This window comes from Protopterus annectens, chromosome 10.part0 (genome assembly GCF_019279795.1).
Source record: "Protopterus annectens isolate FY-2018-M chromosome 10.part0, PAN1.0, whole genome shotgun sequence".
Taxonomy (NCBI): domain Eukaryota; kingdom Metazoa; phylum Chordata; order Ceratodontiformes; family Protopteridae; genus Protopterus; species Protopterus annectens.
Genome location: NC_056744.1, coordinates 904,636,066 through 904,659,611, shown reverse-complemented (window position 1 = coordinate 904,659,611; position 23,546 = coordinate 904,636,066). Strand labels below are relative to the sequence as shown.

Here is a 23,546-nt window from a genome sequence, read left to right as displayed (position 1 = left end):
TTTCCTACAGGTCCAGCCACCCAGGTTCAACAGGTCTTGCCCCTCCAAGCACTGGTCCTTTCCTACCCCCACCAGCAGTTTAGCCCCGATGCCGGGGAAGCAGACCCCCCAGACAGCAGCCACTGGGAATGCAGAGATCAAAGCAGTGGAGTTCCTCCACTTCAAAACCAGGGAGTTTTAAACCACCGCCTCATGGTAAGAACTCACAATGACTCTCCTTGCCCACCTACACTTGCCCCTAGGAGGAAAACTCTCCTTCCACACAAGTACCTGGGCCACCATTACCAACTATCGCTGGGTCCTCAACATAGTGTCCCTGAGATACAAACTTTCGTTCCACACACTTCCAACCCCAAAATGGTTCCCAGCTTTACCACCAAACCAGTGGGCAGAGACGAAAAAGGAAGTCCTTTCCCCCCCTCTCTCTGAGGGCAATAGAGCACGTTCCAGCAGAACAGATAGGCCAAGATTTTTACCGCAGACTTTTTCTGATACCCAGAAAAGAGGGCACCTGATATCCTATCCTCAATCTATCAATTCTAAACACATTCCTGGTGATACCAAAATTCAAAATACTCACCCTCCAGCAACTCCTACCCATGCTTACCAAGAGTGCTTGGTTAGCCACGCTAGACCTAAAAGAGGCCTACCTCCATATTCCTATCAGGGAATCAGGCAGGAAATATCTACGTTTCAGGGCAGGATCTGTGCATTTTCAGTTCTCTGCGCTTCCCATTTGGCTTATCTACTGCTCCCAGAGTTTTCACAAAATGTCTAGCTCCGGCCCTTGCTTTTTGCAGACAAAGGAATATCCAGATTTACCCATACTTAGACAACTGCCTAATTCAGGCAGACAGTCAGTAAAAGCTGATCAAGCACCTGGCCTTTGTAAAGTCAATACTGACCTCCCTAGGGTACACTATCAACGAAAAGAAATCCAAACTAGTACCCACCCAAAGGATTATATTCCTGGGAGCAAGCCTGGACGCAGCCTCCCAGATGGCATTCCTTACACCAGAAAAGCAAACATACCTGACAGCCTACTTCTCTCAATAGACCCCAGTTATCTGCAAGGAAAATCCTGTAAGTTCTGGCGTTCATGGCATCTTGCATTCTTTTCATTCCATATGCCAGACTGCATATGAGGAAACTACAGTGGTACCTAAAAAGCCTTTGGTGTCAACACGTTCAAGACCTGGAAACTCTTGTATCAATGATACCATGCCTAAGGAAAGACTTTCTTTGGTGGGCAGCAGCATGCTGCCACAACAAGGGACTACCTTTCTCACCAGCCCTCGCAGCCCAGACCCTCACCACAGACTGACTATTCCTGGGGTGCACAGCTGGACGGCAGGTGCATACAGGGCCAATGGAGCCCACAGGAAATCCATCTGCACATCAACCAGAAAGAGATGTTAGCTGTCCAGCATGCATTGACAGCTTTCAGGCCCCTTCTCTCCTCAGGGGCTCTCCTAATCAAAACAGACAACAGCACTGTGATGTCATATATCAACAAGCAGGCAGGGACTCACTCCTACCCCTCTATGCAAGTTGGGCATGACCCTTTGGCACACAGCCTCTGCCATGCAACTCCACCTGTTAGCACAATTCCTGCCAGGCTCTCCAAACTCTCTGGCAGACCACTTAAGCAGAAATCTTCTGGACCCGCACGAGTGGCAACTAGACCAAAGAACATTCACCCTGATAACTCAGAAATGGGGCATCCCGAAGGTCGACCTGTTTGCCTCCCACACCAACCATCAGCTCACCATGTTCTGCACCAGTGAGCATCACTGCATGGCTTGAAAAGTGGATGCCCTATCCTTCCTCTGGGTCAATCTCTCGGTCTATGCATTTCCCCCACTACCTCTCATCAACAGAGTACTGCTCAAAGTAAGGGAGGAAAAAACAAAGACCATTCTGATTTCTCCAGACTGGCCTCGCCAGCACTTGTACCCACTGCTGTGCAGCCTTTTCCCACTACCCTCATGCCATCTCCCTCAGACCTCAACCCTCCTGACCCAGAGGGAGTCAGAATTCATGCATCTCCAATTGCAGACCCTCAACCTGGCAGCCTGTATTATTCCCTGACCTCTGATCAATCTGCCAACCTAAGTAAACAGGTTCTAGAATATTAGAAGTGAGGCTAGGCGCCCTAGCACTAGAAAGTCTTATGCTGACAAATGTAAAAGGTTCCTCACCTGTATTCAGGCTAAAGGAGCCGATACGGCACAACCCTCCCTACCTCTCATCCTGGATTACCGAGCTGGCCTGCTACACACTGGTCTCTCCTTTTCTTCTATTAAAATTCATGCCTCTACTATCTCTGCTAATTTCCACACTGAGCACCCCCTTTTCTCACACCCTCTGATCAAACAGTTCCTAAGCGGGGCTAGCAACTTGAGGCCACCCAGAAGAGCACCAGCCCCAGCTTGGGACCTAAACTTTGTGTTGGAAAAGCTCACTCTGCCCCCCTTTGAACCAGCATCTTCAGTAGAGTTAAAATTTCTCTCCTGGAAGACCGCTTTTCTTCTGGTCATCACTTCAGCCAGAAGAATCTTCGAGCTACAACTACTCATGGCTGTAGAGCCCTTCATCTTCCATGCTGACAGGGTGTCCCTCAGGACTAACCCATCTTTCATGCCCAAAGTGGTGTCTAGTGTAGCTCGCAACCAATCTATTCATTTGCCCACCTATTCCCCTAACCCACAAAACAAGGGGGAAAAGGATCCTGCACTCTCTAGATGTGCACAGACAGGTCAGATTCTATCTAGACAGGACTAAATCACTCAGAAAGACTGATCAATTACTTATCAGCTTTGCTGCAGGGGCAGAGGGCAAAGCCATCTCCAAACAATTTCCAAATGCATAGCATACTGCGTCCATTTTTGTTACAAGCAACATGGAAAACCTCCCCCTAAGGGGGTCAGGACTCACTCCACCAGAGCACCCACCACCTCAGCAGCTTTCCTCGGAGGAGTCCCCACCAGGGACATCCTGGAGGCTGCCACCTGGACATCTGTTCACACTTTCACCAAGCATTACCAACCTGCCTATCTTTTCCAAATCCAGGGCAGGCTTTGCTGCTGCAGTCTTCCAGGGCATCCTAGCCAGCCCCTAATCTCCTTGACAGCCTCCACCCTTTTTCTCAGCTTTGGGAATCAACCCAAATGTGATGACTGCAACAGTGAAACACGAAGAACATAGTACAGTTGTGTACACTTACCATAAATGTAAATGTTCGAGTGTATTGACTGTTGCAGTCCTGGTTTCCCTCCCTCCACCCCCCTCTTCTCTCCATCTCTCTCCTTGCTTTCTTTTTGGTTTTTACTCTACTGGTGGGGTTCTTCCACCATTTCCTGGCTCCCACTTGGGGGCTCCTGACAGGGCAAGAAAAACTGTCGTAATGGCGTCGCTGCCTTACTTTATACTACTGACGACCTGATGTCAGTCATGAAGCGACAGCAACCAATGTAGAAATACTAAGCCTCTGGTATTCGGGCTGGCCGAGGGCTACCCTGGCAGGGATAACCCAAATGTGATGACTGCAACAGTGAATAAACTCGAACATATACATTTATGGTAAGTGTACACAACTGTACTTTATCTGTGCTATTGTTCATCACTGTAGGGTCTTGGGTCCAACATTGGATCCAAGCCAGCAACATTCACATAGACGGATCCAAATCTCAAGCTCAGCCCTCTCCCATAATCCTCTGCTGCTCTATAACCCTCAGATCTTTTTTGCCACTATTTAATACAGACGCGATCCTTGGCTCTTGCCTCCAGATAAGTGATTGATTTAAGTTTTTTGGCCTTACTTTAGCTTAGTTTAGTGGGTTTAACTCCTTTTAGGATGTTTTTAGCTTTTTAAATAGTTTTCTCCCCTCCCTTAGTTTTAGCTAGTTTGAATAGTTTGCTGCTGGTCGTTGGGTTTTTGGCACACTTTTCTTAGCTGTTAGGGCTCTTGTAGTTTGTTTTCTGTAGTTGCAGTGTGCTTTTTCCTTTTAGTATGTCTGAAAAGCCCTCTGAGTTTAAAAGCACTCGTCGTGCGGTCAGGAGAGGCCCAATTCACAAGAGGAGTACTTGTATTGTTTATGGACTCTGCACTTGGAGGCTGAATGAGACATTTGTGCCGCATTCAACCCCATGGTATTGGCGGAACGCCGCAATAAACTTCTCTTGAAAGGTATGGCTCAGGGGGGAGACCCTTCATTTGCCATCGTGGTTGCCACTGCCACTAAGGAGGAGCTGGCAGAGCAGAGCTCCACGGTCCATCCCCCGAACAGGGAGTCCCAGATGATAGACCATCAGAGGGAGCATGTGTATGCCTCAGCTACCTTTGGACTGAGGGCGTTTAACTTCTGGGTACACTTTACCTGCCTCCAAAAGGATTTGGTCAAAGAACTCCACTTCCCTTACAGAGCTGTTGCCGGCAGAGGACTTTGAAAGGTATCTCCCAAGCTTTCTATTCTTGATGTCCCTCACCAGTTTCTTGATGAGGCTAATTTCCAATACTGCAGAAGCTACCTCTCGAGGAGCAGTTACCGGCATAGCTATAAGGTGGCATGCTTGGTTACATTTATGCAGGTTTGCGGAACACTTCAAAGTGTCTTTTACCAATGCCCCCTTTGATGGGACCACCTTCTTTGGACCTTCGAGAAGGACACTGTGAACCGCAGTGAGTAGGAAGGGAAGACTTTGTCTGCAGCCGGGATCAGGCTTCCTACTCCTCAGAGGTCCCTTATGCAGTATCCAGTGAGGAACTAGGAAGATGTGGTCCTGGAAGTCCGTCTCCCTTCCAGGATGCTCCTGATGATTCCTCTTCCATATGCAGGGGAGAGGTTTCAGTGGCAGATGCCGCCCTACAGGCGGGGGGGGGGTTGCAAAATCGGGGCTCCAGGGAACCCTTCTCTAAACAGCCCTGTCAGCAGTCCTGAGGGGTTGCCCAGCTGCTCTAACCTGGAGGCAGTCGGGGGCCGCATTTCCCTTCACCCACTAGCCTGGACAAACATTACCTCTGATCAGTGGGTGTTAAACATCGTTTCCAGGGGTTAGTTCATTCCCATTCGGAACTTCCTCCCATATGAAGATACCTTCCCAGCATTCCACCCCGTAAGAGGGTGTTGGCCTTCAAGGAATTTCAACAACTTCTACAAAAAAGAGCCATTCAAGAGGTCCCAACAGGACAAAAAGGATCCGGAACTTGCTCTCGCTTCATTTAAGTGCCAGAAAAGACCTGGGACCTGTGTCCTATTTTGGATCTCAGCAAGCTCAGTCTAGCAGTCAAAAAGTCCAAGTTCCAGATGGTCACTGTTCAGTCCATTCTGCCTTGTCTTATGCGAGGATGACTGGATGTGCTCCATGGATCTCCAGGGCACCTGTTATCATATCAAGATAGACAGGCGTTCCAGGAGACATAATCGCTTCAAGTTAGGAGCCAGTCATTATCAGTTCCCCTTAGGTCTCACCACAGCCCCCGAGGTGTTTACTGAATGTATGGCAGTGGTAGTGGCTCACCTGTGGCTGCAGGGATTTCAGTTCTTTCCGTACCTCGACGATTGGCTACTTACGGCACCCTCGAGGCATCAACTGCCACAAGCAATCCTTTATTATGTTCTTTTCAATCAGTTGAGGAATCAAATCTGGTCCCCACACAACAGTTGGAGTTCATAGGAGTCCAGCTAGACTGTCTCAGATATTGCAGCATTGCCTCTACGCAGAGTTAAGTTGATCCGGGAATAGGTCATGCAAGTCTTAGACCTTTCGCATCCCCCCCGGTTCACTGGATTCTTTGAATCCTAAGATCCATGGCCACGGCCATTCAGCTTGTTCCCCCTAGCAAGGTATCGTATGAGTTTTCAGTGGACCCTGGCAATTCATTGGTCTGTTCTGTCTTATCCCATGTCCTGTCTTATCCCATGTTCATAAAATTGATGCCTGTGTGAGGACGATGCCTTCTTTGATGGCTTCAGTCTCGTGATCTCCTCCTAGGCAGGCCCTTTTCTCTTCCTCCGCTCAAGGCCATGGTGACCACGGACGCTTCCCTGTTGATGTGGATGGGGTGTTTCCAGGGGAGAACTGTCCATGGCATGTAGAGACCAAGTTGCACATAAACGTCCTGGAGATCAGAACAGTTGTACCAACATTGCAAGCCTTTCTGGACTGTCTCCTTCTGGGGACGATTGCAGTTGAGATGGACAACATGGCATTGGTCTGGTATGTCAGCAAGCAGGGGGGAGCACTATCTTACCCAGCGTGCAGAGGCCATGAGAGTGTGGGAATGGGCAATGCCCTCAGGGCGCTTTCTTCTTGCAATGCATTTACTCAGGCAATCCAGTGTGTTGGCCGACAAACTCAGCAGATCCATCTTGAGACCTCACAAGTGGTCCTTCAATCCCATGGTGGCGAAGCAGATTTTTGACCACTGGGGTCAACCATGATGTGACCTTTTTGCCTCCCCAACCAACCACAAATGCAGCATGTACTTTGCCCTAATCCACCCTCCCAGGTAGTCACAGAGGGATGCTGTAGTCCACAATTGGCGTCTGGGTCTCCTTTACGCTTATCCTCCTGTCCCTCTTAATTCCCATGGTTTTGCAGGATGAGCAATGCCTGAGGACATCCCTGATCCTCATTACCCCTTTATGGCCTCATCAGCCGTGGTTCCCTTTTCATCAGGTTTCATCTGAAGTATACTTCCTGGGTACTGGATCATCTTCAGGATCTGATCTCCCATCCTTCGGGGCTTCCTCTTCCAAATCTTCAGAAACTTCGTCTAACTGTATGGTTTCTCCAATTCAGGCTGGCGTCCCCCATCAAGCATATTCTAGCCTCCCAGAAACCTTCCACCAGAAAGGTTTATAGTAGTAAGTGGGAAAGGTTTTCTATCTGGGCTAAGAGCAGGAATCTGGATCCTATTTCTGCTTCTGTTTCAGATATCCTTTTGTTCTTGTCCTCACTTTTCCAAGCGGGAGCATGTTTCTCTTCTATTAAACTTCAGTTCGTGGCAGTTTCTAATTTTCATGAGAACAATGAGCCTATGTTTTCTTCCACGCTTTGCAAAGCATTCCTTAAGGCTGATTTCCTTCCAAGAACACTTATTAAGGATCCCTCGCCTTCTTGGGACTTAACCTTAGTACTGCAATCTCTGCACTGTCTGAATTAGGAGTCCTTTTGAACCTGCTAGTTCATGCAATCTCAAATTCTTGTCATGGAAAACAGCCTTCCTGGGTGCTATAAATTTGGCTAGGAGGGTTTCCGAATTGCAAGCTCTTTTCATTATTCTTCTGTATGTGATCTTTCACAAGGACAGAGCGTCTTTTTAAGACAAATCCCTCTTTCTTGCCCAAGGTTGCTTCTGATTCCAATCTAAACCAATGTATTAATTTGCCAGTGTTCTTTTCTAATTATTCCAACAAAGGAGAATACATTCTACATACTTCGGACGTACACAGGCAATTATGTTTCTATCTACATAGGACCAAAGGGTCTCGCTGGTCAGATCAGCTCTTTGTGGCTTTTTTCCCCTAACAGACGTGGTCTCCCAGTTTCTAAGGTGACTTTGTTTCTAAATGGATCTGTAGCTGAGTTCCACGAAGAATCAGGGCTCATTCTGTGAGTTCCGTGGCTGCTTTCTTACCCAGACTTTCTATTGATGACATTTTGTGCTGCTGCCACGTGGTGTAATACTTTCACATTTATATCTCATTACAAGCTGGATTTGATTTCCGGGAGCAGGGCTTCTTTTGGCTCTACAGTGCTCTGGCATGTCCTTCCTTGAGACCTCCCAGGATAGATGGTAGCTGGGGACTCTGACCCTACGGTGATGAATAATGACATGGATAACATCAGACAGAGTTATGTACCTACCATAACTTGACATCTGTGTTATCCTGTGTCATTATTCATCACATTTGCCTCCTGCCTTCCCCCTTCCTTGTTAGATTTTGGAGGAAATTGGAGATGTTCATCGTGTTACCCTGCTGCAGTCATCACACTTGGGTTATCCTGTTGTCAGGCGGTCCCGCAGTCGGCCGGAATTCCAAAGTCTTGGTCCGGCGTCGGTTGCTGTCGCCTCTTCCCTGACGTCAGTGCGCCAGGGGTATATAGAATGCAACCGACGCCGTTTTCTTCAGTCTTTCTTGCCGTGCGGTGCCCGAAGCAGAAGCAGTTCGCAAGTGCCAGTCGGCCGACTCCTGAGATTTTCGAATTCGAATTTCAGACCGAAGTCTTCTATAAAGCTAAGTACCCCATTGGGGAAACTTTTCTTGCCTCAGACTGATGTCAGAAAAAGTTAACAATCGTATTTCTTTTGGGAAGCAAATACCTCATAAGGATTTTCATTCTTATTGCATACCTTGCCTAGGCCCAGACCACGACGTCACTACTTGTCGGTTTTGTGCTAGGTTTAATAAGCGTATTATTAAAAGACGCTTTGATTTCGCACGACACTACTTCGGTAGGAAATTTAACTACACCATGCCGTCGGAGCAACCGACTACCGGCATGCACGAAAAACGCAGGGAATAAGGACAGACAGCCCAGGCCTAAACCAGATTCCGAGGCCTCAGCAGATCCGGTCTCCGGTCCTCAGTGAGGCTCCGATGCAGCCCCTGACTACCGCAGATCTGGAACCCGAGACCGCTATGGAAATTTTGACTGAATGTACCAGGCCGACGCCGCCTTTTACTTAGGCCCTTCCGACGACTTTGCTAAAAAAGATGTCGGTGCTACAGAAACGCCATCGGTTTCTGAAGGCGTTTTCAGACCGACAACTCTCACCATTAAAACGTTTTCTAAGTCGAAGACTCCTTCTAAATCTAAATGGACTGCACTTCAGTCTCCTGTTCAAGGCCCCATGCCTAAGAAACAGATGCTCAAAATGGCTGAAGATTTGATTTCTTTAATCAGGGGTTCCCAGCCCCCTCCTGACAAAAGGCCTAGACAAGAGGAAGATTTTGCATCCTCTGAGCAAATGTCCATTTCTTCAGGCTCCTCTGAGGACCAAGACTACTACTCCTCTCCTTATGAAGATTCTGATGCTAAGGACTCTATTCCCTCAGCTTCTCCTCCTGAAGACTACTCCTTTGGAGAAACTTTACACACTATGAGGGAACATTTTCACTGGGAAGGTCAGGACTACTCTGATTCAAAGAAAAGGCTCAGAGAGTTTCTTTTACTCCCCCAACACAGACCACTTGCCATACCACCAGTTTTGGACATTGTGGATGATGTCTATTTAGAATCCAGTCTCAATCCAGACTCTCTACCTCCTGCTCCGGCTAAGCCTGACAGATACTAGAGAGTCCAAATACACAGAGTGCCTGATTCCCACAAATTTCTTTACAAAAGCCCTGTAGCTGACCCAAAGACGATCTCCCAGGATCCCAAGGGGGCTAAGGCTTCTATGGCTAAAAACCCAGTACCTTCTGAGAGGGATTCCAGAGCACTAGACAGGTGGGGGAAAAAGGTTTACACCTCAGCCACACTGGCTATGAGGGCACTGAATTGTCAATTTCACATGCTTAAGTATCAGCAATTTCTAATCTCTCAGTTAAAGCAAAGAATAACCACTCTCCCTCAACAATCTGAATTGAAAGAAGTACAGGATCTGTTGCACGCCACTGAGCAGGTGGGCAAACAAACCTTACAATGTGGGTTTGATTCTTTGGAGGCCTCCTACAGAGCAGCTGTCACTGGGTCTGTTATACGTAGGCATGCTTGGTTAAAGGAACAAACTCTGCCTGATCATGTTAAAGCAAAACTACTAGATGCTCCCTTACAGCAGGATGTTCTTTTTGGAGTTAAAGCAGAAGAAGTTTTAAAGAAAATGGAAGATAAGGCAAAATCTGTGCAGACAGTCAAAGATTTCCTACAAGTACAACCCCCTCGCTTCAGCAGAAACTGGCCAACAAAAAATTGGTCCTTTCCAGCCACTGACAGACCACAGAGGGGTAAATACAGACGTCCAAGGGGCAGAGGACAACCACAAGCCCAGTATAAACCTTGCCAATGGGGCACTACAACACAGAAGGGAGGAGAAGACCGGTCTCAATCCACAAGAAGGCAAACTCAATGACTTGCACCTCATCTGGCCAAGCAATACTCTCTTGGCAGCCCCCTTGGGGGGGAAAACTCGCACTTTTTGCAGACAACTGGCACATTGTCACAAAAGGACAAATGGGTCCTAGACATAATTTTACGAGGATAACAGATTCCACTTTCACACCTTGCCAATGAAAAGAGGAATGCCAAACCTGCCACAAAATCAATGGGCAGAGGCACAAAAGCAAATTATAGCTCTCATGGACATGAGAGCCATTCAACTGGTACCTACTCGAGAGCAAGGCCAAGGATTTTACTCAAGACTCTTTCTAGTGCCCAGAAAGGACAATGCCTGGAGACCAATTCTGGACATTTCAATTCTAAACACTTACAAGTATCCAAATTCAAGATGCTAACACTACAGCAGCTACTTCCCATGTTGGGCAAGGAAGCATGGCTAGTAACGTTGGACCTCAAGGAGGCATACCTGCATGTCCCTATCAGACAAAGTTGCAGAAGATACCTCCGTTTCATTGCAGGTTCAACCCATTAAAAATTCTCTGCACTGCCCTTTGGCTTATCTACTGCGCCCAGAGTTTTCACAAAATGCCTGGCACCAGTAATTGCATACTGCAGACAGAGGAATTCAAATATATCCATACCTGCACGACTGTCTCATCCAAGCAGAAAGCAAAGACATTCTCTTACATCATATGGCCTTTGTAAAACATCTACTAAACTGCCTGGGGTACACAGTAAACGAAAAGAAGTCAAAACTAGTACCCTCGCAAAAAATGACATTCCTGGGTGCCAGCTTGAATACAACGGCCCAGAAGGCTCATCTTACGCCAGACAAGCAACTACAGCTGACTCAATATTTCAAGACAATAGCAACAAAGACCCAATTAACTGCAAGAAAAATTCTGCAGGCTTTGGGCTTCATGGCATCTTGCATACTAATAATACCATTTGCAAAGCTGCATATGAGGAAATTACAGTGGTACCTAAAAAGCGTGTGGTCTCAACACAGCCACAGCTTGGACACAATATCTCTCATTCCCTGCCTACAACAGGAATTTCTATGGTGGTCACCAGGCATGTCACCTCAACAGTTTCACTTTCCCCAGCCAGGCAAACTATCACAACAGATGCTTCAGACTATGCCTGGGGGGCACACATGGCAGGACAATGCATTCAAGGCCTATGGACTGCAGATCAAAGAAATCTGCACATAAATCAAAAAGAGATGCTAGCTGTACAGAAAGCTCTGACAGCCTTCAAGGATCTATTACTTCCAGGACAACTTGCAATAAAGACGGACAACACCACAGTAATGTGGTACAAAAACAAACAAGGGGGTACACATTCCTACCCTCTATGCAGGCAAGCAATGATCTTATGGAGCACAGCTCTGGCCTACCAAGTCCAGTTACAAGCTCAATTCCTGCCAGGACAGAAGAACACATTGGCAGACGACCTCAGCAGAAACATCAAAGATCCCCACGAGTGGAAACTAGATCCACAAATATTTACAATGATAACTCAAAAATGGGGCCTTCCAGACATAGACCTGTTTGCCAGTCCTCAAAACTATCAACTGACAAAATTTTGTACAAGGACATTTCACCATCAAGCTTCGAAAGTGGACGCTGTCTCTTTCAATTGGAAAAACCTGACAGTATATGCCTTCCCTCCATTGCCTCTCCTCACAAAGGTTCTTTTGAAAGTCAAAAAGGAGAGACCACGACTGATTCTCATAGCCCCAGACTGGCCACGCCAGCACTGGTATCCGCTATTGAAAAATATGGCCCACAGCCCATCATGGATATTGCCTCTAATACCCCATTTGCTCACACAACAAAACAATCAGATTCTTCACAGCCAGCTCAAACCTTTAAATCTGGCTGCATGGCAAATCAACTAAACATCCAACCAGCTCCTCTTTCGCAAGCAGTTCTGGATGTTATTCAGGAAGCCAGGCCAAGCACCAAGGAAGGCTTATTCGGACAAATAGAAAAGGTTTTGTGCCTGGAACCAAGCTAAAGGCCAAGACACAATTCAGCCTCACATTCTACAGTATTTAGCTGAGATGTTGCACAAAGGACTTTCCTTTTCCTCAATTAAAATCCATGCCTTAGCTATTTCAGGTCACTACAACACAGATCCACCTTTATTTTCACATCCTCTTCTAAGGCAGTTCCTCAGAGGGCAAAAAACATTAGACCGCCCAGGAGAGCTCCTACACCAACATGGGACCTCAACTTTGTTCTGGAAAAACTAACGCTACCTCCCTTTGAACCAGCTTTCTCTGCAGATCTTCAGTTCCTATCATGGAAGACTGCCCTGCTCCTAGCAATAACTTCAGCTAGAAGAGTCTCAGAGCTACAGGCACTAATGGCAGTGGAACCTTTCCTCATTTTTCATCAAGACAGAGTTTCTCTACGAACTAATCCTTCCTTTATGCCTAAGGTGGTTTCCAATGTAGCTTTAAATCAAACCATCCACTTACTAACCTTCTTCCCCAATCCACAGTACAAAGGTGAGAGACTCCTGCATTCCTTGGACATTCACAGGCAGCTTCGTTACTACTTGGACAAAACTAAGGCTTTCAGAAAATCTGACCAGCTCTTTGTATCCTATGCTACAGCTTCTCAAGGGAGGGCTATATCAAAGCAAACCATTTCTAAATGGATAGGTCATTGCATACGTTTCTGCTATACCCATCATGGGAAACCACTTCCTGCTACCATTAGATCCCACTCTACCAGGGCAACAGCTACCTCTACAGCTTTTCTCAGGGGGGTTCCAACCAAGGAAATTTTAGAAGCTGCAACTTGGAGTTCAGTACACACCTTTACCAAACACTATCACTTACCTCTTTACTCTTAGTCCAGGGCAGGCTTCGCCACTGCAGTTCTGCAGGGCCTTATTGCCTCCACTTGCCCTCTATGATACCTCCCCCCTACCTTAGCTTTGGGATTCAACCCAAGTGTGATGACTGCAGCAGGGTAACACGATGAACATAGTACAGTTTTATACCTACCATAAATGTAGATGTTAGAGTGTTCACCCTGCTGCAGTCCAGGTTACCCTCCTTCCATCCCCTCTGTTCTACTGGCTAAATCTCTTCTATGCCTTACTGATGTATTTGCTTATAGCTGAAGGGATTTTGTGTTTGTGCAGTGGTTACTCCATTTGGTACTAATTCTGACCACCTTTTTGGGGGCACCTGACATCTGGGGCAAGAAAAACTGAAGAAAATGGCGTCGGTTGCATTATATATACCCCTGGCGCACTGACGTCAGGGAAGAGGCGACAGCAACCGACGCCGGACCAAGACTTTGGAATTCCGGCCGACTGCGGGACCGCCTGACAGGATAACCCAAGTGTGATGACTGCAGCAGGGTGAACACTCGAACATCTACATTTATGGTAGGTACAAAACTGTACTTTTTCTGGGTTCCGGACTCTTTCTTCGCTTTTTGGGGTGTAGCGTTACTGGATATGTTAGCAAATTCAATCTGAGGATTAGAGGGCAACAGTGGGATTATGGGAGAAGGAGGAGCTTTAGCTTTGGATCTGTCTGCGAATGTTGCCAGTTCGGATCCGATGTCTGATCCAGGACCCTATGATGACATCGGACCCATTTTTGGATCGAAGCAAATTGAACCTGTATGTAAAGACAGCTAAGTTCTGAAGGGTCATGGTTCAGTCCATCCTGCCTTTTCTACACAAGGACAATTGGATGTGCTCTGTAGATCTTCAGGGTATGTACTATCCATATCAAAATAGATGATCTAGAAGACATCTCCACTTTTGGCTGGGTGCCAGTCATTATCAATTCAGAGAGAGCTCTGCCCTTTGGACTCGCCACAGCCCCCATGGTGTTTACCAAATGCATGGCAGTAGTTGCAGCTCACTTGAGACTGAAGGGATTCCACCTGTTTCCATATCTAGACATCTGGCTTCTAACCGCCCCATCCACGCATCAGCTTCAACATGCCAGGAACTATTTCCTCCAGATTTGCAACACTTTAGGCATTAGGGTAAATAGTACCAGATAAAAGCTTGCAATAGTTCAGAGCCTGGACTTCATCGTGACAGTTTTGAACCCATCAGCACAGATAGCATCTTTGCCTCTCCACCGCATTACTTGTGTCAAAAACCAAGTTCAGGCTATCCTTTCCCATTCATCTCTCCCAGCAAGGTTGGTGCTTCAAGCACTTGGGTCAGTGTTAGCTGCCATAATACTACTACCTCTTACTTGCTTCTTTATGCAGGTTCTCCAGTGGAGTCTAGCTGTACAGTGGCCCATTCTGTATCAACCCCTGTCTTTTCAAGTAAAACTCATCCGATTTGCAAGCAACTAATTTACTGGTGGATACAATCAGACAATATTTTTCTGGGCAGACCCTTTGTTCTACCAAAACCAGTAGCCACAGTGACCACGGATGCTTCTCAGCTGGGGTGCAGTTCTTGGGAAGAACTGTCCAAGGCATGTGGTCCCACTAAGAGACCAAGATGTTCTTCGTGTTTCACTGTTGCAGAAGTTACATTTGGGTAATCTGCTGGCAGGTTGCCCTCAGTCAGCCTGATTAGCAAAGTCTTGGGTCCTGCGTCGGTTGCTGCCCCTTCTTCCATGATGTCAGAGGTATAAAACATGCAGCCAACGCCATTACATTAGTCTTTCTTGCTGCATGGTGCCAGAAGCAGAAGCAGTTTGCAAGTGCCGGTCAGCCGACTCCTGAAATTTTCGTTTTCGAGTTTCAGACCCAAAGTCTTCAACTAAAAGCCAAGTAACCCGTTGGGGAAACTTTTTCTTGCTCCTTACCGATGTCAGTAAAAGTTAATAATTGTATTACGTTTGGGAAGCAAATACTTCATAAGGATTTCCATTTGTACTGTATTCCTTGCTTAGGCCCTGACCACTACGTACCTTGCTGTCAGTTTTGTGCTTTATTTAATCAGGGCACTATCTGTCGTCGGTACATTTTTGCTTCTAAATATTTCGTTTCTTGCTTTAATTATCCAGAAATGATGTCGGTTAGCCATCTGACTACCGGAATCCCAAAAAAACACAAAGAAAACGACAGAGACAGGCTGTTGAGGTCCAAAACTGCCGACTGCGCTTCTCCTAAGCCAGTCGCCAGTTCACCGGTACTCGGGCGCTTTCGCAGCCCCTGATACCCGCTACTTCTGATTCACAGGCCTCTACTGAGACCCATTCTGAGTCTGGTATGCCGTGAGTTACTTCATCTATGGAACCTGCAGATGTCTCTACCTTGGATGGGTCCGGAGCCGCTGTGCAGGCACCGGCTTCTGAGAGTGTATTCAGGCCTACAGATTTGTATATTAAACCAACACCACCTTCAATATTAAGGTCAAAATCCCGATCTGTGTCTAAAAATCTGATGCCCCTATGCCTAAAAAACAAATGATCAAGATGGCTGAAGATTTAATTACTCTACTCAGGGGTAGTCAAACTCCCCCCCCTTCTTAGAGGCCTAGGGCTGAACTTGACTATGAATCACCTGACCAGGACTCTGTTTAGTCTGACTCTTCTAATGAACAGGATTTGTCCATACCTACTTATGAGGACTCTGATGCAGAGGATTCCATTCCTTCTGCTTCTCCCCCTGAGGATTTTTCTTTTGGGGAAACTTTACATACCTTAAGGGAGCATTTCCACTGGGAAAGTCAGGATTTTTCTGAAGCCAAAAAGAGGCTTAGGAATTTCCTTCTTCCTCAGCATAGGCCATTGACTATACCTCCTTTACTAGACTTCGTTGATGTGTTTTCAGAATCCAGTATGGCTCCCGATTCCCTGCCTCCAGCTCCTTGTAAGCCGGACAGATACTACAGAGTTCCTGACTCCCACAAATTCCTTTTCAAAAATCCTGTTGCGGACCCTGAAACCATTTCTCAGGGGCCCAAGGGCATTAAGGCTTCCACTGCTAAGAATCCAACCCCTTCTGATAGACACTCCAGGGCACTGGATAGATGGGGTAAAAAGGTTTGTACTTCTGCAACCTTGGCAATCAGGGCTTTAAACTGTCAATTCCATATGCTAGAATGTCAACAGCATATCATGGGACTGCTTAAACAGAAAATGTTGATTTCTGACTGTGTGGAAAATAAGGAGTTACAGGATTTATTGCTTTCAGCTGAACAAGTTGCAAAACACACTTTTCAATGTGGTTTTGATTCCTTGGAGGCCTCTTGCAGGGCTGCTGTTACTGGGTCTGTGCTTAGAAGGCATGCTTGGCTTAAGGAACAGTCTCTGCCTGATCATGTTAAAGCAAAATTGTTAGATGCTCCTTTGCAGCACGACCGTCTGTTTGGCAATAAGGCTGAAGAAGTTCTAAAAGCAATGGAAGATGAAGCTAAATCTATGCAAACTGTGAAAGATTTCTTACAAGTACAACCTCCAAGATTTAGTAGGCACTGACCTACTAAGAACTGGTCCTTTCCAGTTCCTTCCAGAGCCACTCAAGCCAAACCCAGACATTCCAAAAGCACCAGGTTTCAGTCCCAAGGGACTTTCAGAACTAAGCAATGGGGTGCCTCTGCTTCCAAATCTGGAAACAACAAAACACCACCCTATGGAAAACGATCTCAATGACTTTCCTTTACAATTACCAAGCACTTACCTTTTAGCCGACCCTTGGGGGGAAAACTGGCTCTTCATGCAAAAAACTGGCAACTTATAACTCAGGACAAATGTGATTCAAGTATAGTGTCCCAGGGATACAGATTTCATTTCCACACATTGCCAACTCCAAACGGATGGCCAGAACTGCCCCCAAATCAGTGGGGAGAGGCTCAGAAACAAGCACTTTTCCTCCTAAACATGGGGGCAGTTCAACTAGTACCAGAGGAGAAAAAGGGATAAGGTTTCTATTCCAGACTTTTCCTGGTGCCCAGAAAAGACAAATCATGGCGTCCAAGTCTGGACCTGTCTACTCTAAACACCTTCCTGGACATTCTAAAATTCAAGATGCTGACTCTTCACCAGTTTCTTCCTATGCTAGGCAAAGATGCCTGGTTAGCGACTAGATTTAAAAGAGGCTTACCTGCATATCCCAGTCAGGGAATCTTGCAGAAGATACTTCCGCTTCAAAGCACGCTACATGCATTATCAGTTCTCTGCACTGCCCTTTGGCTTATCTACTGCGCCCAGGGAATTTACAAAATGCCTGGCTCCAGTAATTGCATTTTGCGGGCAAAGAAATATTCAAATATTTCCATACCTGGACAATTGTTTAATTCGGGCAGAAAACAAGGGCATTCTTCTAAAACATCTGGCGTTTGTAAAAAGAATTCTAACTTGTCTAGGGTACACCATAAACGAAAAGAAATCACAACTGATACCCTCTCAAAAAATTACATTCCTGGGTGTAAGCTTGAAAACAACTGCCCAGATGGCTTTCCTTACACCAGAAAAGCTAATTCATTTGGTGACTTGCTTCAAACAGGTGGCCACAAAAACCCTGCTATCTGCAAGACAAATACTGCAAGCCTTGGGGTTCATGGCCTCATGCATTCTTCTAATTCCATATGCAAGACTGCATATGAGGAAACTTCAGTGGTACTTAAAAAAAAAAAAAAAAAGTTTATGGAGTCAACATTGTCACAGCCTGGAAACAATGATTCCTATCATTCCTTGCCTGCATCTAGAGTTCCTATGGTGGGCAGAGGCCTGTCACCAAAACAAGGGACTGCCATTCACATTACCCCCTTCCGCCCAAGTCCTAACTACAGACACATCAGACTATGCATGGGGGGCTCATCTGGCAGGGAAGTGCATTCAGGGCAAATGGAGCCCAAATCAAATGCACCTTCATATCAATCAAAAATAAATGCTAGCTGTACAGAATGCACTGACAGCCTTCAAGGACTAACTTCATCCAGGACAACTAATGGTAAAGATGGACAACACCACAGTTATGTGGTACATAAACAAGCAGGGGGGGGGGTACACATTCCTACCCCCCCTGCAGACTAGCCATGGCATTGTGGAACACGGCCTTGAGCTGTCAAGTACAACTACAAGCTCAATTCCTGCCAGGAAAGCTGAATATTTTGGCAGACGAACTAAGCAGAAATCTCATGGACCCACACGAATGGAAACTGGAACCACGGATTTTCAACATGTTGACACGCAAATGGGGGAGCCCAGACATAGATCTTTTTGCCTCACCCCAGAACTACCAGTTGGACAAAGTTTGCACAAGAACTCCTCACAAAAAAGCCTGGAAAGTGGTTGCTCTGTCCTTCAGCTGGGAAAACCAATCACTCTATGCCTTTCCCTCACTGCTCTCCAAAAGTTCTACTTAAAGTCAAACAGGACAAACCAAAAATGATTTTGATTGCTCCAGACTGGCCTCGCCAACACTGGTACCCACTCCTATGCAGTCTGTCACAAATTTCTCCATGGCACCTGTCTCAGACACCTTCCTTACTGTCTCAGCAGAACAACCAAATTCTGCACCCTCAGCTCCAAACATTGAATCTTGCAGCTTGGATAATCACTTAAATTCCTCCTTAGCATCCCTCAGCAAACCTGTGTTGGATGTCATTTTGGAGGTGAGAAGACCCTAGTACTAGAAAATCTTATGCTGACAAATGGAAAATATTCTGTGCCTAGAAATAATCTCAAGGGGTAAGCAAGCACAGCAGTGCCCAATTTACCTCAGAATTTGCAATACTTAACTGAGATGCTTCACAAGGGCCTGTCCTTTTCTTCCATAAAAATCCATGCCTCAGCCATTTCAACTCATTACAACATAGAACCCCCCCTTCTTTCATCTCCTGCTAAAGCAGCATCTCAGAGGGGCCAAAAGCTTGAGGCCACCCAGGAGAGCTCCAACCCCTGCCTGGGACCTTAACTTTGTATTGGAGAAACTCACTATCCCTCCTTTCAAGCCAGCTGCTACTGCAGACTTAAAATTTCCTTCCTGGAAAACAGCCTTCCTTTTAGCAATCACTTCGGCTAGAAGGATTTCTGAATTACAGGCCCTTATGGCAGTGGTGCCTTTCATCATCTTTCATGCGGACAGGGTGTCTCTCAGGACCAACCCATCCTTCATGCCCAAGGTGGTATCCAGTGTGGCTCTTAATCAGTCCATTCATTTGCCATCTTTCTTTCCCAATCCACAGAATAAGGGCGAGTGGATTCTGCATTCACTGGATGTACACAGACGGCTTAGATTTTACTTGGACAGGACTAAGTCTCAAAGAAAATCTGAACAACTGCTGGTAGCATTTGCTGTAGGGGCAGAGGGAAAGGCTGTTTCAAAGCAAACCATTTCCAAATGGATAAGCCATTGTATTCATTTCTGCTATAAGCACCATGGAAAACCTATCCACCAGGGCTGCATCTACTTCTACAACCTTTCTCAGACCGCATAGTTTCTCCACTTCCAGTAATAGACAGTCTAGGCTCACTTCCCCAGTTAGTGACATTATTTTGACTTTTCAAAATATTCTATCAAAAAGTTTATAAATGGAAAAAGTTTTCTATTTTGGCGTCCAATAGATCCCTTGTGCACCAATTTCAGCTGTTCATTTTTGACAACTCTCTTCAAAGATGGGGATAGTTTCTCTATGATTAAACTTCATTTATCAGCAATTTCAAATTTCCACCCTGAATAATTTTTTTCCCTTGGCTTCCCCTAGATTGTATAAGTTTAGGTTCATAGATTAGTACTAGGCTAACCTCCCTTGTGGGTTATTTTAAGCCTAGTTAGTTACTCAACATGAGAATCAAACCCTGCACCTTGTGCCTGTAACGTATACACCTTAACCATCATGCCAACCTCTCAAACTTAAAAGCTTTTACAAAAGGCATTTTTCTTCCGAGGCCTGAGAGAAAGGATCCCTCACCACCTTGGGATCTTACTGTGGTACTTGAAGGTTTAACACAAAAAAACATTTGCGCCATCAGACAAATCTGATCTAAAATTTCTGTCGTGAAAGACTTTTCTTGGAAGCTGCAACTTCAACAAAAATAATTTCTGAACTCCAGGCTCTTTCAGCAAAAACTCCCTTACATTGTTTTCACAAAGATAGTGTTTTTCTGCAGACTAAACCTTTCTTTTTTTTTTTTTTTTTATCTAAGGTAGCTTTTGAAAATAATGTCAACCAATCCATTAACTTGCCAGTTTTCTTTCCAAATGTTGCTAATAAAGGAGAGTACATGTTACACCTCCTTAATGTACATAGACAGCTATGTTTTTACATTCACAGAAGAAAACAGTTTAGAAAGTCAGACCAGCTTTTTTTTTTTTTATCTCACATAGGCCAGTTTAGAAAGTTGCCCTAGCTAAATGGTTTACACACTGTCTCATGGATTTACACTCAGAAAGGTATGACATTACCAAAACTTCCCTAGCTCACTCGGATCATGGCTTCTTCATCTGTTTTTTGGTCAAGAACGTCTGTTGATGACATTTGTGCAGTAGCTACATGGTCCCAGGCTCATACCTTTGTCGCGCATTACAAATTGGACATCATGTCTAGAAATAGAGCCTCATTGGTTTGGCAGTACTCCAGAATATCCTTCCATGAGGGCCACCCAAGTTCAACGTTGCTAGGGATTCTGTCCCATTAGTGAGGAAGAATGAAAAGGACAACAACAGATTTATAAGTTGTGTACTCACTGTAACTAGGCATCTGCGTTGTCCAGTTTTATTCTTCCACTCCCCTCCCATCTATCCCCCCATCCATTTTTCTTCTGGAAGGACCTATTGGACTGTATTTGGAGTCTGTAGTTCCAGGTTTTAGCCCGGTCTTTCTATCTGGCTATATCCATTTCTCTTCTGCTATTTGGAAGTAGGGCAGCAAACTGTCTGAGGCAATAGGGATGGAGTAGGATATTATGGGTAGAGGGAGGAGTTCGAGAGTTAGATCTGAAGTCAGGTGAATGCGTCCGAGTCAGATCCAGACCCCTAAGTGAGGAAGAATGAAAATGGACAATACAGATGCCTAGTTATGGTGAGTACATAACTTTTATAATTTGCTCCTTGTATGGCGTAAAGTATGCTTCATTTACAGCAAGAGGTCCAGTGTCATTTTTGTCACATTAGGATGCTTAAATCTTTTTTTCGTCCCTCTCTGTCTCTCTCTCCCTTTCAAATAAGGCTGAGTGTTAGCTTTTTTGTCATGCTAGAATGCTTGTCTTTTTTTCTCTCTCTAAAATAAGACTGATTGTTGTCTAAGAGATTATGATTTAAATCAATTGATGTAGCTGTTTGAGTAACTGAGTTGTAATTCATTTTGCATTTTCTAGTTTTTCCCTCTCCTGATGTAGCATTTTGTCCATTTTCATATAGTGAAATGTATTAAATAGTGTCTTATCGGGAAAGCAAACTGTATTTTTATTTAGTAGTTTTAAGAGTATGATGTGTCTTTGCTAAAAGAAGTAATAATGTGTAAAATCTCTTCATAGGCAGGTATGCTGGCACCAGGTACAAGAAGAGATATATATGATCAGAAGGTGCTACAGCAACCAATGGACAACTCTACTATCTCTTTACAGATGGGAACCAATAAAGTAGCCTCTCAAAAAGGAATGAGTGTTTATGGGTTGGGTCGGCAGGTGTTTGACCCAAAGTACTGTGCTGCTCCAACCGAACCAGTCATTCACAATGGAAGTCAAGGAACAGGAACAAATGGCTCAGAAATTAGTGACAGTGACTATCAAGTTGAATACCCAGATGAATATCCTGGGGAGTATCATGATGACTATCAAAGAGAATACTGTGGGCAGTACAATGATTCGGGCATTGATTATTAGTATTTAACCACTTGCCAAAGTGCAGTATTATCCCAATATCATTGAAGACCAAACTAGCCTTGAGTAATCATACGTGTCTTCCTTACTCGTAAGTGGGACCCTGTTTTGAAACAGATGCAGAATAAGAAGTCCAGTTTTGAAAATGGGACCCCATGTCTTCAGCATCCACTGAAATGAATTTTGCCTTGTCAGCATTCTCCTTTACTTCAGTACTGTTTTTAGTATAAATCATAGCAGATGTTGGCCACAGTCTTAAAATATAACCCGTTTATCTTAACAGTTAATTATGAAGTCAGAAATACTGTGAATAGTCAAGTGTTTGCTTTAAAGCCAGTTCTTTTAAATTTAGAGTGATTCATTTTTACAGCACATCTAGAACATAAGTAATCACAAAAGACCTTTTAGATTAATATAACAAATTAGCTGTTCTCACTCATATAGAAAATACAGTAATACTTTACAAAGTTATTATATGGAACCCATCATGTATATTTTCTGATGGGATAAGCAAAAAGAAATGTTCATAATCTTCTGGAAATAGATTATTGGATTGTTTTAAAAAAAAATCACTGGAATATTGTGTGAAAATGAATGTTTCTACTGTCTCGTTTCATTCTTTCATATCAGTTGTTTATCTTGACCATAATATTGGTTATTGCCCTTTTAGGTCTGAATTTGAAAAGGGAGTTTGTATGCATAGCGTTCCTTCAGTTCTCATTTTATTTCTTTAGACAGTGTACTTTGTATGTGCCATAATGTATCCATTTAGGAGAGCTCTTCTGAATTGTATTTATTGCAGCATTCCTCAGCATAAAATTGATCTTTTGTGTATTTTTTTAAATAAACTTGGTATAAAATTTCTTGGAGAAACTTAATATATGTGTTGTGTTTTATTCTTTTTTTCTTGTATAAAATAAAATTGTGTATTGTGGATAAGTAATAGTTTTAAAATTTTGCAGTGTTGGGCTGCTGTAAAGCTAATACCACCTAAACACTACATCTTCCCCATTATTTACCTCCCTCCAAGGGAAAAAATGTAGATCTTTCTTCAAGCTGTTTGCAGCAAGTATAAACATATTTTTAATTCTTTTATTCAGCTTTTCCTAAAGTGTTAAGCTTCCATGCTCATAGCAGCCCCTTGTGACTCACTTGCAGCATGTATGCGCTAGGTTAGAGTGTATGCACATAATCGATCTCCATTTTGTAACACACATGTTTTTCCAGCTACTGATGTAGTACAGATCTGCTGACAAACATTGCTAAAAGGCTTACATATTCAGTGCCTAAAAAGCTTAGTTTGTCTAACCATCCTTGTAGTCTCCTCAACGTGTGTGCTTGCATGTAAAAGTTTGAGGGGAGGGCTTGTAGTTCGAGTATATGTACACATGAAGTCTGAATACATGTACTTAAACTTATGGCAGTCTGAACAGATTCAAGTTCCACACAACCTCTTACTTTGTTATTCTTGCTTTTAGGTTGCTACACCTCACCTCCAGTTGACTCATACATCTGGCGGTTTTTACCAAAGTTAAATTGCTACTGGGTATGTATGTGTGTCGGCCTGCATCACTCTGCATACATCAGCCATAAAGCGGACATCAGCATGCACCTACCTCAGAACTTCTGTGCCGCATGTTTGACTACGAGCCCTGATAGTCATTCGCTTGGAAAAGATTCCTTGTACTTCACCTGTGTTCAGATA

The 23,546-nt window shown here is 44.8% G+C and overlaps 1 protein-coding gene across 3 annotated transcripts in view; it reads left to right on the top strand.

The window, feature by feature from the left end:
- The window catches only part of CNN3 (calponin 3), a 711,458-nt gene extending 688,739 nt beyond the window's left edge, over nucleotides 1-22,719 (top strand). For all 3 annotated transcript variants that reach the window (XM_044085695.1, XM_044085694.1, XM_044085693.1), the window contains exon 7: nucleotides 21,497-22,719. In XM_044085695.1, coding sequence (XP_043941630.1) covers nucleotides 21,497-21,844 — 348 coding nt within the window. In that variant the 3' untranslated portion in view covers nucleotides 21,845-22,719. The remainder of the gene's footprint in view (nucleotides 1-21,496) is intronic.
- The last annotated feature ends 827 nt before the right edge of the window (nucleotides 22,720-23,546 follow it).